This window comes from Thrips palmi, unplaced genomic scaffold, assembly GCF_012932325.1.
Source record: "Thrips palmi isolate BJ-2018 unplaced genomic scaffold, TpBJ-2018v1 HiC_scaffold_4, whole genome shotgun sequence".
Classification (NCBI taxonomy): domain Eukaryota; kingdom Metazoa; phylum Arthropoda; class Insecta; order Thysanoptera; family Thripidae; genus Thrips; species Thrips palmi.
In genome coordinates, this window is record NW_023144631.1 from 11206264 (window position 1) to 11225236 (window position 18973).

The 18973-nt window shown below is 53.4% G+C and overlaps 3 protein-coding genes across 8 annotated transcripts in view; 1 reads left to right on the forward strand and 2 right to left on the reverse strand.

The window, feature by feature from the left end:
• LOC117649066 (RNA-binding protein 24-like) overlaps positions 1–5004 on the forward strand; it is an 87326-nt gene extending 82322 nt beyond the window's left edge. For all 6 annotated transcript variants that reach the window (XM_034391470.1, XM_034391465.1, XM_034391467.1 and 3 more), the window contains one exon: positions 686–5004. In XM_034391470.1, the coding sequence (XP_034247361.1) occupies positions 686–837 (152 nt within the window). In that variant the 3' untranslated portion in view covers positions 838–5004. The remainder of the gene's footprint in view (positions 1–685) is intronic.
• A 293-nt stretch (positions 5005–5297) lies between these two features.
• Positions 5298–10294, reverse strand: LOC117649067 (brachyurin-like). Its single transcript, XM_034391472.1, has 7 exons — positions 10179–10294; positions 7412–7466; positions 6605–6779; positions 6315–6484; positions 6142–6240; positions 5922–6064; positions 5298–5619 (listed from the first exon to the last, which is right to left on the reverse strand). The coding sequence occupies exons 1-7, from the start codon at positions 10227–10229 to the stop codon at positions 5443–5445; spliced, it is 870 nt and encodes a 289-aa protein (XP_034247363.1). The 5' UTR covers positions 10230–10294; the 3' UTR covers positions 5298–5442.
• Positions 10295–10496: 202 nt separating this feature from the next.
• LOC117649102 (extracellular serine/threonine protein CG31145) overlaps positions 10497–18973 on the reverse strand; it is an 87591-nt gene continuing 79114 nt past the window's right edge. Inside the window, exon 8 of the mRNA XM_034391544.1 lies at positions 10497–12590. Coding sequence (XP_034247435.1) covers positions 12398–12590 — 193 coding nt within the window. The 3' untranslated portion in view covers positions 10497–12397. The remainder of the gene's footprint in view (positions 12591–18973) is intronic.

The following is an 18973-nucleotide window of genomic DNA, read 5'->3' on the forward strand; positions in this document are numbered from 1 at the left end:
GATAGAGATCTAATTACTTAATATCACTCTAATTTTCATTTGGTGAGGGACTAAACAACGATTACACATATTTATGCAACACACATTCCCATTCCCCACGTTTTCTTATGTTTGGAGCATGTAGTGTTTCTGTTGAGTATTTCTTGAGACTGTTTTGTTTCTCTGAGTGTGTGTGTGTGTGTGTGTTTGTGGACTTACAAATTTGATTGTATGTACCATGTATGACTCATATGTAATGAGTTTAATCATGAGTATCTTTAGAACAAATTTTAGTGCATTTCAGAACAAAAGCTTGCACATTTTTAAGTCTGACATTTTTTTTCAATATTTTTTTTTTTGCATAGTTATTTAAAAAAAAATAATCTATTGTGTATATGCAGTGTCAGAAACTAAATATATACAAATCCTGTACGAAAACAGCCAACTACTTTTTTCTTGTGCAAAACTTTATGTTGTGAATGTGGATAAAAGGAGAGTCAATGAGATTCGAGCAATATGTCCCCTCCCCTCCCCCCTCCCTGGAGAATGAACGAACCTCTTCCCAAGGTGCGCAATGTCCAATACTTGGGTCTGCACCCAGCCACCCAGCCCCATTCAGACTTGAGACAGTCTTCGGACTGCAAACTGCCCGCCGCCCCCTTCGACGCCGTCCCCCAGTGTGCTGACGTGTTTCTCGGTGTTGCAGGCGCGGCTGCTGCTAGCTACATGACGCCCTACACCTACGCCACGCTGCCCCAGTCCGCGTCGGGGCTGCAGTCAGCGACCAGCGCCTTCTCGGGCCTGTCACCGTACCAGTCCGCGGCCGGGGCCTCGCTCCAGGAGGCGCGCCTGCAGTGAAGCGGAGCGAGTGGGGTGGGCTGGAGCCTGGAGTAGCCTGGAGTAGCCTGGAGGCCCGGCCGGAGGCTGGCGGAGAGGATGGACCAGCTGGACGGAGCCCTGGCCTTGCGGCCTGGCCCTCGAGGCGCGGCCCCGGCTGGCCCTGTCTGCCCTTGTCCTTGTCCTACCCCTCGGGCCTGGGTCTGGGTCTGGGCCCTCGGTAGCACGCCCAGTTAGATTAATTCTAATTCTAGCGGGGCTCGGCGTGGCGTGGCGCAAGCGGCCAACGGCGGGCCCCAAATCAAATTCACATTGTATTTGCTCACGCTCTACCAAATTGATAATACCAAAGTGTTGAAGTGCTCCTCGCTTTGTTACAAAATGACTAGTGGTGTGTCACACAGAGGCCTTTATTGGTGTTGGAATTTTATGGTAAAGCAATCTCAAGTCTGGGTCTCGCAGAGGTTTGTACCCTAGCGCCTTCCTGCGTCGTTTCCATGTTAATCACATAAGTTAAAAATGTGCTGTGCAAGTTGTTAATTTGGGAACACGAGTCAGGAGGGTGAAGGGCACTTTAATTCTGGAATTAACAGGAGTATTTCAATCTTTACATGAGATTTGACCATAGGTGATAGGCCCCTATATAAGGCTTATGTTGATGTAATTATTTTATGACTGTTTATGATGTGGGGAATCTCATTGTAAAGGTTGTTGTTAAAATAAGTTCTTATTTTTATCTTAGGCCTTATCAGGGCATTCTTTTAATCTATAAGTGCATTCAATAACATAAGAAACTTTTATTCCGTTGATGTCTTTGATGGGGGTAAGTAAACTAAGTATGTTATGTAATATATATTAGCTTCATCCCTTGAAGTTTATATCTTTATGTGGTTATCCATTCTGTGTTATCAAATAGCTTGGCTGCTATTTATGAATTCTGCCAATGCTGTTCACAAGGTAGTTAACTTGTAGCCCTTAGGTGATTTTTTTTTGTCCATCTCCACCGTATGGTGTGAAAGTGGGTGGTTGAGCTTTTGTCCCTGATGAAATGTAAATAAAGGGGTTGTTGGTTCCCTATGCTCAGACTCAAAGAATCCAGTACTCCAAGTGTTTTTGAAAGCTGTTGATATTGAGGCTTCTGTTAGGCGTTATTGTTGATAAATGTGTTATCTAGTCTGTTGTAGAGTGTGGTCGGAAGGAGCTTGAGGTATGGTTCATTGCCTCTTCGATTCACTGTTCAGACATTAAAAAGAAAGTACTTAAAGAGTGTATCATTGTTCAGAGAGCTACCCACTTGAGTGGAGACACAATTATGGAGTACAGTATGTTGTTCTGTCGACCTACCAATTTGTTAATAATTTATTATTATATTATGAGTACTCTCTGTTTCTCCTTTTTGACCAATAGCTTGCAGAGTTGTTAAATATTGAGTCACATTGGTACAAATTTTAGAAGTAGTGGTATTGGCAAGTGAAGTATGCAAGTTATGGGTTACTAGTTTGTCGCAACACAGATGAATATTCCCGCAGCCACATCTAGTGATACAACTCAATTCTATACGGTACCATTTTTAAAATGCAACTAGAGCCCTTCTGATTCTTTGTTTCTTTTAATTTGTTTTTATGATAGTTACATTTTTGTGAACTCTAGTCCAAGCAAAATACCAAAATGGTCATAGATATTGTAAGATCTATTTGTCATTTTAGTTTAACATAATGTAATGATGTTGATATTATTGTTACAGTTCATTTTACTTGCATGGGTGATAAGGTTAGGCAAAAACAAGTCAAAAAAGCATAAAAATATTTTAACTATTTGTGAAGTTCAGCTACTGCAGTTGTTATTGTTGTTGTATTTTTCCTCTCAGTGTGGCATTGGTGTCAGTGCAAAGCATTTTCTGTGCTCTGAAAAATGTGCATATCATGCTCAGAATTCCCAGTGAATGGATTTGGATAGCACTGTGAAATTCTAGTTGAATTTCTCCTCAGCCCGCGATTTACATCCTGTGTCCAAACCTCAGTTCTTATATGTGTGGCAGTTCTAAAATGAAAGTAGAAATCACTGTTTGTAGATGTATGTAAATTATTATTTTTAAAAAGTCAAATGTAGAAGTTTAAGTATTAGGCTGTAATCTAAAGACAATCTAATCAAAAGTTGAATCTTTAATTACCAGAGAACCATTATTGTACAGAGAACTAAAATTCTACCCCATATCAAGGTAGAGAGTTCTGTTCCTCTTTTGCTCGTGGAATTTATTGTACATACCTGATTGCATATTTTCGTATGCTCAATTATAGGAAAAGACAAAGCGATGATTTCGCAGATTCTGTGCTGCCATTAATGCCATACGATATATTTCTTTACTTTTACGGAATTTGGACCACACTGGTTTCTCTTTTTCAAAGTCATCATGTATTGTGTTTGAGAAATTTACTTGCGGTAATTAGGAGTCTCTTCTCAAAACCATATATCATATTTTATTTAAGTTAAAATTTCAAAATACAGTTTTTTTAAGTCAGCAACATTGTGTCCTATTTCCTTGGTACAAGTTAGCCTCTTTCTCCTGCTTCTCGTGAATCTTTCTTTTGCGTAGATATATCAATTTAAATTCCCAAACTTCTTGTGGAATGAATGAGGGTTCCTTTGTTCCTTGGTGTCATTGTGTGAGTCGTTGTATGTGGCTGATCTCACGGCAAACGGTGATTGCAATGCCTGCGCAAATCGTATTTTCTTAAATTGTTCTGCATTTCATTGCAGTCTATCAGGTATATATTTAAGTAGGAGTAGCAGACAAACTTAAAAAGAAATAAAAACGTAAGTGTTAATTGTAGTTGAGCATCACTCATTTTGCTGGTTTATGATACCTATCATAAATATTTTTGGTTACATATATGCATATATATTTATTAATATATATATAAATTCATCCTAGTTACATCTTTAATATAAGCAACTGGTTCGTGCAATATAGATCAACCTTAACAGAGGCTGCACTCATACTACTGACTGCAAATTGCATGACTACTTTAGCGTGGTAAATGTGTAGCATATCTGACAGGTCCCTAATTTTTCTCTTTTCTTCTCCTGCGGCTCATGTCATGAAGCTTAGCAAAACGGTCTCAAAATTCTCAGTTTCTAAATGTTTCCCTTGACATTTAATTCTCTGTTGCAGCACATTCATTAAATTTGTTTAGAGCTTGACTCATTGTGACTGGGTTTTTCACTTTTTATATTTTTTCACAGAATAAGAGTACCATGTACTTGGACCATGTAATCGTATTGCCTTAGCAAAAATAGTATATTTTATCATTGATACTGTATGCACATATTTTTCAGTGCACCAATATAAATCTGAAAAATCCGTCCAACTCTATGAGTCGTGTGAATTTAATAATAAATGTGGTCATGATTATAGGTGTCTGTATAGCACTGTTTTTAGAGCATTGTCTTATGAACTGAGAGATCCCTCTTTATGGTGTCTTTATAGTTGTTTGTTTATTATAAATTCACTTTAGCTCCGTAATTACCATTGTGCACCTTTAAATCATATACTGTTATTGAGTGCCTCTCTATGAAATTCAATCATTCAACATCATTGCACATGTTTGGAGTACCTTTCATGTCATCAATGTACTTTTGCGTCATTACATGTTGAAAAGTAGGATATGTCATATGTGAACTAACGCACCATTGATCATCACTTTCTAATAGTAAATCTTAAAATACTGCTAAACTGGTTAAGATGCTCCTCAAATCTGTTGGTTTGTTATTGCAAGCTCATCATTAATAGGCCCAAAATAATCGTATAGCCTGTTAACTTTTACATGCTGCAATGAGAAATCACAGCAATCAAGGTTGTGTATTACAAGTATTGTTTTCTTCATTTCAACTATTTTTGGGATGTTGTCATTGAAAAACTACCAATTCAAATTTGACACTTCCCCTTTTCTTTTTGTATAAATATTTCATCTTAGATCCTTTTTTTCTATAATGTTATTTAAATACTTAAATTATCATACATCAATTATAAGAAGGCCAAACTAAACACTTTCACTTCTTCTGCACAAAGGCAGAAGTTCATGAGAATGTGTATGGTATGGCTGCACTAGATTAGACATTTTACAACTTGTGAAATAATTTGTAGATAGCAAAATAATCAATATACGAAATATACAACAACAAATCCACCGAGAGAACTATGATTTCGCTATGACCTCACACCCCTACACCCTACACGTTTGTGGCAACAGAGTTGTGGCCACTCAAGAGCGTTAAAAATAAACTGACATGGGTTGTTGGTCTGGAGGCGCTGGAACAGCACCAGAGCTCAACGGGAAAGAGGAAAAGTCATTTTCAGACCAAATACTAGCTCAGCCCGAACGTTCTCTCGCGTGGGCAGTGTCTTTCGCCGCTTTGACTGTGGACCGCCCTGATGTGTTAGGCTTCTGGAACCGGAAGCGCAGGAAAGCGGAAACCATTCATTCAACGAACACATTTTACTTGTAGGTTTATTCATTATTCACGTGTCAGGAAGTGAAAGCAAAACGGCATCGTGGAGATCTAAATCTGTGGGGGCATCGTCCGCATTCGGGTCATGCAGCATGCAGGCAGGGAGGGCTGGCCGTCTCAATCCTGGATGGGGATTTCGGCGAGGTCGGCGATCCAGTCCAGGAACGAGGCCACCTTGGTGAAGCCGGAGGGCTTTCCGGTGGAGCAGCCCTTGCCGGGCGTGAAGCTGGCCACGGCGACCACGATGGCGGTGCCATCCTGCTTCTGCTCTACCAGCGCGCCGCCAGTGTCGCCCTGGAACACGGGACAGCAGTGGGGATGGTGAGCAGGCCAAGCAAGCCAGAGGGTGCCAAGGAAAACCAGGGAAACAGGGCGTCACCATTGGTGGAGTCAGGGCCAGAGCCACCCCGAAGGACGACGCCAAGGACGGGGTGCAAAGGGTCACTTGTTGCCTGCGCACAGGGGCAACGTGTCGCGTTTTCCTATCTTTCAGGCGGCTATCTAGGAGGGCCGGTAGTTTTCTTCCCCTTTCCCCCTCGATCCGCACCTCGGCGTCACCGCGTCACCGGGACTCCAGCTAAAGCAAAGCGACGCACCTGGCAGGGGCTGGCCTTGTTGTCGCCCTTGCAGCACAGCGTGTAGTCGTGCACCACCTCGTAGCTGTAGGTGCTCACGCAGGTCTTCTTGTCGGTGCCCTTCAGGTCCACGTAGCGCAGCGACGGGGAGATGGTGGCAGCGCCTACAACCGCGGAAGGGGTTGCTAACAGCCCGAAAATGCTGAAAAAGTGGAAAAGGCTCCAAAGGGAGGCCACGCACCGTCCTTCTGGTAGCCCCAGCCGCTGAGCTGCAGCGCGGCGTCAGCGAAGTCCTTAGTGGCGTACGACCTCGGGGGCAGGCTGACGGTCTTGATGTGATCTGCAAGCGACAGGTGTAAAGTACGTCCGCCCTCGCGTCAGGTCAGCCCGGCCGAGGCACGCAGAAGTACGCACCGGTGAGCTTGACCTCCCTGGGCAGCAGCAGCAGGGCGATGTCGTTCTTGTACAGCTTGGAGTCGAAGTCGTCGTGCGTGTAGGCCCGGGTGGTGGTGACGGCGATGCGTCCCTTCTCGGCGGGGAGGTTGATGTTCTGCGCGCCCAGGAACGCCGTGAAGCGTTGAGCCCTGCGAACCAACGAGGTGAGCCCCACCGGTGGACACACAGACGTTGTACCTCAGTAGGCTGAGCACCGTCTCTCTCGCACCCTTGCGAGGGAGACAGGGTGCCTCCGCAAGAGTTCCTACTGGGAGACGCAGGTGGCGGCCGTGAGGACCCAGTTGGGGTGGATGAGGGCGCCGCCGCAGAAGGCGGACATGTCCACGTAGATGCCGACCTGGTGGGGGAACTGGCCCGGCGCGGCCGTGTTGCCGTTCACGACACGCAGCGAGCGGGGCTGGCCCGGCTGCCTGTCGGCCCCGTCTGCAAAGATGAGGGTCAGGAGGAAAACCGACACACACCTACACGGTCAAAGTCACGGTCGAAGTGTCGCCAAGGGCTTTGAGTGATTAATTTTCAAAGTTGTCCAAATTCACTTTGTACAGAAATACGGACTGGTATGCCGACCATAGGTTTGGATGGGAAATTTAAAAAAATGTTATTCAACTTTACAATTTGCAAAATGGCCTAAATGCCCTGAGCACTTTTTAGTAAAGTAATGTCAATTGAACGACTCAGGAAATAACACCAACATTTTTTTTTTAATTTTGCGAATAACCGCGGCCTTGAAACGCAGCGTGCGTTTTTGCCGCGCGTGCTCGGCTAGTCCGGCCGGCGCTTCGCCGCGCCGCGCCAGCCGCACGCCTCAATCCCTGTAATCCCGGTAATCCAGTCGGACCGATCGGACGGACGGGATCACAGATTAGCAGACTCGGATGGATCGGCACTACCGCCATAGACACGCTACCGGCGCCTAGACAGGCCGCCCAGTGGCACCTTGCGAGCTGGCGCGCGTCTTCCGTGCTTTTCTTTTGAAAATGATCGCACTGGATTCGAAAACAGTTTTGGTTTATAGTAGCAGCAGAAGAAAAGTTGAAGAAAGTATGGGTACGTACGCGTTCTCAGGGCATGGAAGGACCCAAACGGTGCCGGCTGGACAGAAGCGCTGGCCTACAAGTAAAATTCTCGTATGATGAATCTTGCAATACATTTGAAAACATGCATCTGAGAAGGAAACTAGGACAATGTCAACGAACGGTCCATGGACGTCTGCTGTGTATCAGGGGCCTGAAGGCGAGCCGTCGGCGCGCCCACAACAAACCTCACCTCAACCGGAGGGGCGAAAACTCCAATATCCGCGTTGCTGCCACACCACGGGGCACAAGCCACCGGCAGGCCAGGGCCGCCAGGGCCTCAGCCTCGCTTCGGCAAGAAACGCCGCAAAGGTCTCATCGCTGTGCCCAGGCGGTCCAGAGGCCAGGCCCAACTGCGAGGTGCGAGGCCGGAGGCCGACGTCGAAATTGGTTGCGGTGCGTGCCCGCTCGGGATGGAATGTGTCATTGATCCTCTTGCCGCCGAAACGGAAGGCTCACCAAGTTGCAGTGCACAGCCAGGAGTCGTCTGCTCGTTTCGCGTCGGCCTAAGTTAGCCTTGCGTGACCCAACCTAACCTAACCTAACCTAGCCGTCCACTAAAGGTGATCCCACAATGGGTCGGTCGGTCGCAGACGGTCGCTCGGACGGTCGATCGGCAACGCTGTGGAGGCTTATGTGTCTCGGTGGCTCCGGGCGCAGAGGCAGCGGCCGCCTCGAATGAGAACTTGGATTCGAATCCCAATGACAAACTTATTTTCTTTAGCTGGCCTGGGTTCGGCTCCCAGGAGTGAATCTTTTCCTAAGTTTACTTCTTACATCCGGTACCATCACTCTAAGATTGATCGCAATGCATCTCAGTGGCTGGTTGGCTGATATGGGGACTGTAAAGTTAAGCACGCTCCGCTCACGCGTGAGTGAGAGTGAGCGTGAGCGAAGTCCAAATCGCTCAATCCGAGTGCAAGATGAGTGATTTCGCAATTTTAAGCATCCAGAGATAAAGGCTACTCAGTAGTTTTATATTTTTCATAAAATATCCGAGGAAATCCGGCGGTAAAGAAAGGTTTGCTCCGCTCACGCGTGAGTGAGAGTGAACGTGAGCGATGTCCAAATCGCTCAATCCAAGAGCATGATGAGTGATTTCGCAATTTTAAGCTTCCAGAGATAAATGCTACTCAGTTAATTTACATTTTGAATCAAAAATCCGAGGATATCTGGCGGTAAAAAAGGTTCCTTAGCACTCACGCTCACGCTCACTCACGCTCACGCTCACTCTCGCTCTCACTCACGCGTGAGCGGAGCGTGCTTAACTTTACAGTCCTATGGTAGAGGTGTCAACTGGCGGGAGGAAGTCCTGGGTTCGACTCCCAGGTGGGTGAATCTTTTTCCTCAGGTTACTTCTCAAATCCGGTACCATCACTCTAAGATAGATCGCGTTGCTTCTCAGTGGCTGGATGGTCGATATGGTAGAGGTGTCGGCCGGTGGGAGGAAGAACTGGGTTCGATTCCCAGTTGAGTGAATCTTTTCCTCAGTTTACTTCTCAACCCCGGTACCATCACTCTCAGATAGGACGTGTCGGACAGGTGTGTTGTCGTAGCTCAGGTGGCAGAGCGATGGGCCGTGGAGGCTGGTTGGAGGCCATGCGGCAGCACATGTTTCCCGTTGGACCTGGTTCGCTACCAGCCAGGTCAGGTTACTAACCCTTTATGATTGCCCCTATTCCCCTCTCCTTCTGGGAGGGGGGGTAGGGGGGGTGGGAGCCGACGGCGGGAACTCTTTTGCATCCTAGAGGTGATATACAGAGAGCAGCGCCACCAAGATAGACCACCCATTTGCCACGCTGACGGAGGCTGACGGCAGGAACTCTCTTTTAGTGTTCCGGATTGGGTGGGCGGTCAAAACCCGATGACTCCAGAGCGACTCTAGAACTCGGCCGGTGTATGCAGTGCCACCAACAGACACTGTCAGCAGGCTAGCGTAGGGCCTGAGCTAGCCCGTCGGCAGTGCCTACGGGCGGCACTGCATTCACCGGCCGAGTTCTAGAGTCGCTCTGGAGTCATCGGGTTTTGACCGCCCACCCAATCCGGAACACTACTCTCTTTTGCACTCTTTAACAGCCAAGATTGTTTGGAAGATATCTGGCCTTTAATTCAGTGTATGAGCCGCGCCGGCAAGGTAGGCCACCCATCTGACACGCTGCTGCAAAAGCAGCACCGCGGCGGAAAACATAAGCCATTCTCGTAGCCGGGACTTGAACCCGAGTGCTTCTCTCTACGACCGACACCTCAGCCCCCTGAGCCACCGAGGCTCTCCTTGATGTAAACCAGTCTGAACTTGGGCTAATTGTACCGCATTCATGCAGTCAACTGAGAAAAATGTTTCGGTACCCGGGATTCGAATCAAAGTCTCTCAGCGCGAACACCTCCTCTGCGCTCCCAGCCACCGAGACGATGAAAATTCGCTCGCCAATCTTGGAAGTAATGGTAAGTTACCGGATTCGAGGTTCAACAGAGGAAAACATTTCTATACCTGGGATTTGAACCGAACTCCTGCGCCACCAAATCACCCGGCGTGTCTCCGCCAAAACTCAGACCCATGGTTGCCTGATCCTTCGGGTTCGTGAAGTGAGGTAACTGAGAGTTTGGGAACCAAACTCATGAAAAGATTTGGGCGACGCTCTTGCCGACCAAGCCACCGGTTAGTGATGTTCCATGTGACCGTTCGACCGACCCGTTGTGGGATCACCCTGACCGGGTCAAGGGTTGGACGTGGCTGTACGCCTGGACTTACCGCGGCGGCCAGCGCGCAGAGGGCGAGGAGAAGCGCGGCCTGGACAGCCATGTCGATTCGCAGAGCAGCAGTGGCTTGCGCGCGGAGTGCGCCAGTCCTTTTATCATCTCGCAGGACTCGGGCCAGGACTATCACTGCCGTCTATCCGTCAATCGGCGGATAAGCTGCTATCGCTCCGATTCAAGTGCAGCCTATAAACGTCACTGGCATGCCAATGTGCGGGACGGAAATCTGGGCCAGGTAGGCCAAATCTCGACCTGGATCTGCTCAAATAGCGACGACGACCCCGCCAGGGAGTTGAAATAAAGACAGCACGAGTATGTTCAGAACCTCAGTTGGTCCAGTCATAAAAGAGGTTTATTTACAAGACACATTAAAATACAATTCATTCTTTACAATGACTTTTTATTAAAAACACACATTTTGCTTCCACGGTTTACAAACAAATCTGGATCATATTTAGCTGGGTATGAAAACAGATAACACATTTTATGATATCATCGGAGAAATCAAGTAACAGATTACCTTACCCATCATGGCACAAATACTTCTTTCAAAAGTAATTTTGTATTAAAAACAAGAAACAAAATTTAACTTGATTTGGAAGAAATTAAAAGCCTTAACATTTTCCAATCATAGAGAACCCAGACGCCATGTCATCTCTAAGATGACCAGTCTCGTCACTACAATAGCATGAGATTATCCTATCTCATGAAATTTATTCACTTTATAACGACATAAGAATAAAACCTTTGGCGTTTTCGTCAGTCACATACTAATTCTTCGCAGACAGACCAATAGAAGACAGCTTCAGCTTATAATTTTAAATACATACATAAATACATATTTATATACATATTGTTGCTTTACAAAAGAATAGATCACGTACACAGGTTGTGCGACACTCTCACTCCCTCACATACTCACTTACACACATACACACACAATCTTTCTTTCACTCACTCAATCACACAACCATGCAAACAGTACCATATAAATTCCAAGAACAACATAAATCAGGGTCAAACTAAGAGCCGAGCCAACAGCAGCTTCTTTGTAGTAAGAGGGTCACACAGTGATCTCTTTAAATTTGAACCTAATTTGTTAGAGTTCTTTTACAATATCAACAAGCAATATTAATTTAAAGAAATAACCAAAGCAACAAAATCAACAATAAAATAAAATCACAAACCTCATACATCTAAACAATAATAGTACGTAAATTGTCTTCATTTATAAAAGATTTACAGCAAAAGTCTTAATAGTTCATACAAAAAATATACTCTATAGTAAAAACTAGTATTTTTCGATAGCTACAACAACTGTTCAAAGCAAGCTAAGCTTCAGGCAACATAAATTTTTACAAATAAACTTTTTGTGCAGCAAACCACAAGAGTGTGTGAACGGGTCCAGAGGGTACCGAGACGTCGGTTTCAAAAATTATTTTTAAAGATTACGTTTTGGTCGGCGATGAGTGAAAACTATGCCAATTTCAGTGACTAGATTGAACCGTATTGTAAAGCTTTTAAAAGATTTAAAATTGATTTGTGGGCAAGGGAAACATGTTGACTCGTGTTTTTCTCGTTTCAAAGCGTTTTCAAGTGCTTTGAGGGAACAGCACGGAAAGCAAAGCAAAGCCTACAGCGAAAGTAACTTTAAAAAACAACAGACTTTACTCATTTTAGAAAATAGAACTGTAGGTACTTCTTCGCCATCACTAACGCAATCACAAAACGTGCTACACTTTGTAACAACAACACAGTCACAGCGTCGTCTTTCGGCCCCGCTGCCGTGGAACTCGCATCCCATCAGCAGCTGACTAGAGAGTCCAAAAGCACGTAGCTGCCTCCTCAAGGAACTATGTGTATCGCGACGCCCACACACACAGACACACACACACATACACGGCACACACACAGTCAAGCGCCTCTGCGGTAAATGCTATAGCGCGCCGGTGGTCCCCTCGGCTGCTACGGCCAAGCCTAGGGCCGTGCCGCCCGCCCCCACTTTTTAATCTACTTGTACTATTCGTTGGGGCTGCCATCTGCCGGGCTGTGCCATCTGCCTGGTGGCGCGAGGAGGTCGCTCTCACCCTAACCTAAACAAGGACAGCCGTGGCCGCCGCTCGGGGCGCCGATCGGGCCGCGAGACTGACGCGCTCGGTGACGTCATGACGTCCTCCGAGGCCGGTCCGCCGCGTCCCGCCGCCCTTATCACAGCTATGAGAAGTCGTCGTGCACCACGGCCTCCTGGGCGCTCGTCTTGGACACGCAGTCGCGCACGGCCTCCAGGATGATCTTGACGCGCCGGTCCAGCGCCACGTGGTGGGGCTCCCACAGCACCGGCGCCACCGGGTCCTTGGTCATGGACTCGCGCATCAGCTCGCTCAGCGGCTTGGGCCCGTTGTGGAACCTGGCGGCAAGCACAAAACAACAGATTAGATTAGTGTGGCGGGCTGGCCGGGGGAGCGACAGAGATGCAGAGGGAGAGAGAGCGCCCGGCGGGGCAGGCCACGCGATCCGTGGACGAGTCCGGCGGGCTGGCCTACCCGCCCGTCCGCGGGCGCTTCAGCCTTCTGGCCGGCGGCGCCGCTGTCGCTGCGAACCTCAACAGACGATGGCGCCCGGCGCGGCCCGGCAGACCGCAGATGGCGGCGTGCCCCTGGCTCCTCCAAGCAAGGCCCCGCCAAGCAGGGCCACGCCCGCCCAGGCTCCACCCGTCCTCGGCCAGACTAGACAGTTCGTATAGTTTGCCGCAGTTGGCACCATTTCAGGTTCAGGGCGGAGTGCTGCGCGAACTGCCACTAAGTCGAGTCTGGTCTCCGCGCACCGCGCACCGCCAGCGGCGTGCCGGGGCAGCAGCAGCGTCAGCGCGCCACTTCGCAACTTGGAACACGCCGCACCGCGCCGCACCGTCTCGGAGTCTGGGGCGCCGCCGTGCCGCCGAAGTGGCGGGCCGAGGCGTGTCTGCGTCATCAACAGGCGGGCCAAGGGCGCGGCGATCGGCCGCTTCGACGGCGCGGCGGGGCCGGGCGGGGCCGAGGCGAGGCAAAAACGGACGAGCAAGAACAGGAGGCCGACGCGTGCAATCACACGGGGAACATCTGCTTTATCGTGGCAAAAATTGGCTTGGATGCCGGCCAAACGAGGACGGGGCGCTGCGGGGCACGGCCATCGGTGATAGGGGATGCCGCCAGCCAGCGCGCTCAATCCGAACACTGGCTTCGCCGCTCTGTCTCTCTCGCACGCCTAGGGCGTCCCATGAGGAGTGCGAGAGAGACAGAGCGACGAAGCCACTGTTCAGATTCAGCGTGCAGGCCAGCCATCGAGCCAGGCCGCCAGCCAGGCCACCAGCCTCCACCCCGCGCCGCACCTTACCCCTTCACTCCCTTCACTGCTGACAATGCGTTTACAGATTGTAATCGCGCTGCCCCGCGCGCCCCGTGCGCCCCGCGACTCCAAAGCGCGTTTGTTTCCAGCGCCCGACCAATTCAATTCAACCCTTTCTGCCGAAAATGAGTTTAGCAGCCCCCTCCCGCCCCCCACCCTCCACCCCCTCTCACGCCGAGACGATTTATGGACAGCGCGGGTGTGCTTCGCTTCGACGCGAGCCTGGCGATGGCCACGGACACACACACACACACACACAGAGAGACAGAGAGAGAGAGAGAGAGAGAGAGAGAGAGAGAGAGAGAGAGAGAGAGAGAGAGAGAGAGAGAGAGAGAATTATGCTCCCGCAGCCTCAAACGAAAGGGAACAGTTCTCGTGCCGCTGGTACGCTCTCTTGCTATTCCGTTAAAGAACCATGCTGAAAAGAACCAATTTTGTTCCCATTGGCGAACAGCGAAAGTAACATGCCAGGCCGAAGTTTACCGAGTGAGTGACGCGCCCCGCCTCGCCATGACCGCGGACCGGTGCAAGCTCAAGATCTCTCCATTTCATTAACACGAAAACAACAAACAAAGACAAAAACGCTCTGGACGGTGTTTTCTCGGATCGCGCGCGAGCCGTCCGTCCGTCACACACCGACCGCAGCGAGGGCGGCGAGGGCGAGCAGCGCGGCCCAAAGCGCGGGGCGCGCGGGGCGGGCTGGGGGAACTCGTTAAGTATTCCGGCGGCCGATCCAAAGAGCAGGCAGCACTTGGCTTGGCGCTTTGCGTGCGTCCGCAGTTGGAGCGGGGTGTTTCGGACTCGAGTCACACACACACTAACACATACACACACACACACACACACTGACACACACACTGACACACACACACACTGACACACACACACACACACACACACACTGACACACACGGGCCGCATGTAGATTTAAGCAGCAGCGCCGCACCGCGGGAGGCTTTCGGCCCGTGTACCGCCTGTACCGGTCGGCAGACACACTGGGCGGACACGGTCGCACGCCACTCCGGACGCCAATCACGATCCACCCCCACTTCCCCCTCCCCTCCCCTTTTGGCTGGCAGGCCTGGCAGGCTTGACCGGGCACGGACGGCGTGGCACGGCTGAAAGATTGATGCGCCACTCGCTCCAGCCACACCGCCTGGCTGGCACCGCGCCCTCGTCCCTCCGTCTCTCTCGCACTCGTGGGGCGCTCCGTGTAGGCGCGAGAGGGACGGAGCGACGAAAACGACTCTCGAAATCGGTCGTCATGGTCGCCACCGTGACGGCGACACACCGTGGCGACACGGGGCGACACACGCGCCGACGCCATGCCGACTGCCGCGGCGGCGCTTCCATTTATTACATCAAAACGTAAAAGCAAAGCCTTTTTTCCCCGGCCAGGTGTGAGAAACAACAAAAACAACTAAAAAGTGGACTAATGTATTCAATTCGGGAGAACGGCGCGAGAGAAAAAGGCGGCAGGCAGGCGCCGCAATGTATAGGAGCGCTGCTGGATATGAGCACCCCCCCCCCCTTTCCCCTCGTGGGGCTCACACCTGCTCATTGTGCGGCAGTCGCAACAAAATAATGAAACTGGAACTGGGCGCGGTGCGGCGCTCGGCCGAAGCTTGAGGCTAGCTGTGCGAGCAGCGCTGCTTGCCGGATCCCGAATTCCAATTCCCTATCGGTGCCCTTTCTCTCTCCCTCGGGTTCAAGTGGGGCGAAAAGAAAGAACTGGCCGGCTGGCGGCGCTAGCAGTGCCTAGAGGCAGCCGATAAGAAAAACACCGCCGCCATCGTCGAGTCCATCGCGCTGCCCCCGAGCACCCCGTCAGCCGTGGAGCCCTGGCGGAGGCGCAGCGACGGACAGTGAGGGATTTGCAGGGCTGATGAGACTTTCGTCACCGCCTGTCCGTAACGGCTCGTCATCGGCCTGAGCCTCCCGGCGGCAAAGTCGCCCCGCTCTTCACGCTGAGGGATGATCTCGCCGCCTGACAGTCGCCAGCTTCGCCAGTCAGGCCGTGCCGCGCGGGGGCTCAGGCCGCTCAAGGGCTCAGGACGACGACGGCGCCGAGCTGCTGCATCACGGCCGCCGCCGTGCACCACGTCGTCGTGGTGAGGCCTCGGGGCGGGGCGGGGCGGGGCGCGGGCTCGCGCTAAACAGCGGTACATGGGGTCGCTCGCGGTCGGGGCGCGGTGGCGCGGAGCGGAGGGCTCCGTCGGTCCACATTATTACCCTGTGTACACCGCACTGCGCCCCGCCCCGCCACAACAGGCAGGCCGTCCAGGCTACGGCCGCTACGGCCGCGGTGGCTGGCCGAGGCACCGGCACACCAGCCCACCAGCACAGCGCATCAAGTTTTCATGGCCCGCCGTGTCGGCCGGCCGGCCTATTGTCGAGTCCCACTAATGAAACGTTCGACGTAATCCCCCGCGCCGTCTCGCTCGCACTCGCAGGGCGTGCCTGGGCCTGCCGCAGCGGTGCGAGAGAGACGGAGCGACCGTCCGGATGCAGACGCCGTTATTCACACGATGAGACGCGACTGCCAATAAGCAAGGGACGAGGACGCCGCGGGCGATTGAGCGACTGTGCCGGCTTGGCGGTGCGGTGCGGTGCCGCCGTGCAGAGACACTAAAGAGAGAGACAGAGAGACAGAGAGCTCTTTGTTTCCAGCAGACCATTCAGTCGGCAAACAAAGGGGCGGGGATTCCAGCCAACCGAGCCAGCCCAGCCCAGTCGGCTGCCTTCAGTGCCTTCTGCCTTCGAGAGCCCCGCTCCGCCGCTCCGCCGCTCTGCCGGACCCAACCAAAGCCCTCCGAGCGCCGGGACGGGGATGCCGGGATGGCAGGGCAGGACCGCGCCGCGGGCCGCGGTCTCAGCCGCAAGCAGCCAAAAGCCTCCGCCGCCACCGCAGCACCGCGATGCAGTCGCCGGGGGATTCCTTAAAAGCCACCAGCACAGCAGCCCCGCATTGCCTCCCCTCCCTTCGCCTGTCCGGGCGCGGCCGCTACCTGTGCAGTCTGGCGGCTCCAGGACCATTAGCACCCCCCCCCCCCCCACACACACACACACACTGGCAGAGTAGCGCCCCGCGTTTTACGCTGGCCGGGCCTTGCCCAAATTTCCCGATAACTCCCGCGACGCTACTTCGGCCGATAGGCGGCGGGGCCTGGTGGGGCGGTGGGCTGCGGGCCGGGCCGTTCGTTGTCTTGGCCTTGGTTCTTGGTTGGCTCGGCAAGCAATCCCCGTTGCCTCGGCTCCCTCGGCTCCCTCCCCCCGAGCAGTTTGCTCTTCTGATCGGCCCGTGACTCCGTGTGCGTCCCGGCTTGCCCTGCCGCGGCCGGACCGTGGCGGTTCTACAGTGCTGCCCCTCCAGCAGCGGCACTTCCAGCTGCCACACTCGCCCTGCAGGCAGGTTCTCTCTCTCGCACTCACGGGCGTGCCGCTGGTACGAGAGAGACAGACCCTGCCTCGGCATGTCGCTCTGCGCGGCTGCCTCCCCCTCGCTGGAACGTCAACATGGCCCCGAGAGCGGTGGCCGCGGGCGGGGTGGACGGACGCACGCCGGCACGCCGTCGGCGGGACCGAGACTGAGACACTGAAAGACTGGCTGAGTGAGCGACGGAGAGAGAGGGACTCCGCTCCAGCCCCAGTCTCTCCAGCGCGGCTCCAGCCATTAGCACCAACAACTGGATAATGCATCGAAAAAGTCGGCGCGCCACGCCCCGCCGCGCCACCCTTTAAATCCCCCCTCCCCCAGTGGCTGCGAGGCACTGCGAGGCGGGCCCGGCCCCAGCCCGGCCGTCGCGCGTCACTCTCCGGCTCTCAAGCCACGGAAGCACCATTAGGCGGCCGAGTGGATTAAAACAATCCGCGGATGGCGATGTGGAGGGAGAGGCGTGGTGGGGCGGGGCGGGGCGTGGCGGGGCGGGGCGGGGCTGCATATTGCATGAAGCCATCCCGCAGCCGCCGCGTCAAGGGCTCGCCCAGGACAAGGCTTGCCGAGAGCTCCCCGCGGGGGGAGAGCTTACCCCAAACTTCCCCCGGCAGGCTTGCCGACGAAGGCACCCCCAAGGCTCGCCGCCGACTCCCCCGGAGGCCGTCGTGGTCGCCGAGAGCGTGGCCTTGGTGGCGGCCCGGTAGTGCATCAAGCGGAGCGCCTCGTCTTGCCAGACACTCGCGCTGTCTCTCTCGCACGCGTGGGGCGTGCCGGCGTGCCGCGGGAGTGCGAGAGAGACAGAAGGCGCTTTCGGAGTGAGCCTGCCGGCCGCCGTAAAAACGGCGCATGCACGCACTCGGCTGCTGGCGCGGCTCGCGTGGCTCGCATGGCGCGGGGTTATTAGATTCCACGTGCCGCCCCGCGCTCCGCCACTGTAAGGGCGTAAGTATCCGCTTACCTCGGAGTGCACGTGGATTACCCCCGGGGCCATTAAGCTTGCTACAGTTACACCGCCCCGTCCCGCCCCGTCCCCCGTCCCCGGGGCCAACATGGCGGCGGCAAGGTAAGCTCCCCGCGCCGTGCCCGCCGTGCCAGCGCGCCGTGATGGCGTGCCATCTCATCCCATCCCATCCCGGCCGGACCGCCTGAAACCAGAGGGCCTCGGGCCTCGTCCTGGCCGCGGAGGCGGCGCAACCTCGAACCAGGCCACCCAGGGCACCGCCATGGCGCCGGGCTGCTCGCCAGCCTCGCCCTGATAAGGCGCACCACCATTGTCTGCCCAACGGCCAGGGCCGCGACGTGCATGCCAAACGGGGGGACCGGGTTCGACTCGACTCCCCGCGCCGCCGTCCACTTTTGTTTTGTGCCAGCCGTCAATGTTCACAGCCTGCTGCTGGCGGAGGGGCACGGCCAGCAGGGCCAGCAGGGCCAGCGGGGCGCCTCGGCGACGTCCATTTGCGCCGCGGCAATGTGCTTCCAGACATCGCCGTCCCCTGGCCACCCCCGGCCGCGGCCCGGTCGGGCCCGGGCCCCGGCAGGCCCTGGTCCGTCGCCCCGGACCATCAGCACCGGCCCGGCGGAGGGCACAGGGTCGACGGGGCGGTCCTCAACGACGTCGTCCTCGCCGTGCTCCGTGGTCCTTCTTGCCCTTTTGTCCGGCGGGCGGTCCGGCGGTCCGTTTGGCGCGTCGCCAAGCCAAAGCCACGCCCCGGCCGACCTGGCCGAGCCAAGCGGCCGAAGCAGCGCAGCGCAGCGCCCGCGGACCGACTGCCGACTGCGGACCGCGCGCCACTCGGACCGCCATTGAGATAAGCCCGCCGAGCACGGCGATTTCGACCATTTCCCGCCGTTTCAGGCCTTTTAGTTTTTATTCCTCTCTTCGAGCGGCTCGGCTCCTGGTTCGACGCGCCACGGTTTTTGCCGCGGCTCCAAGCAGTGCTGTCGTCGCTCCGTCTCGCTCGCACTCGTGG

Bases quoted from the DNA above. Each gene is read 5' to 3' on its own strand.
- LOC117649067 (XM_034391472.1), bottom strand. From the start codon at position 10,229: ATGGCTGTCCAGGCCGCGCTTCTCCTCGCCCTCTGCGCGCTGGCCGCC. The intron at 6,780-7,411 runs GTACGTACCCAT...TCATCTTTGCAG, and splicing joins CTTCCATGCCCTGAGAACGC to ACGGGGCCGACAGGCAGCCG. The intron at 6,065-6,141 runs GTGCGTGGCCTC...CCGCGGTTGTAG, and splicing joins CTGGGGCTACCAGAAGGACG to GCGCTGCCACCATCTCCCCG.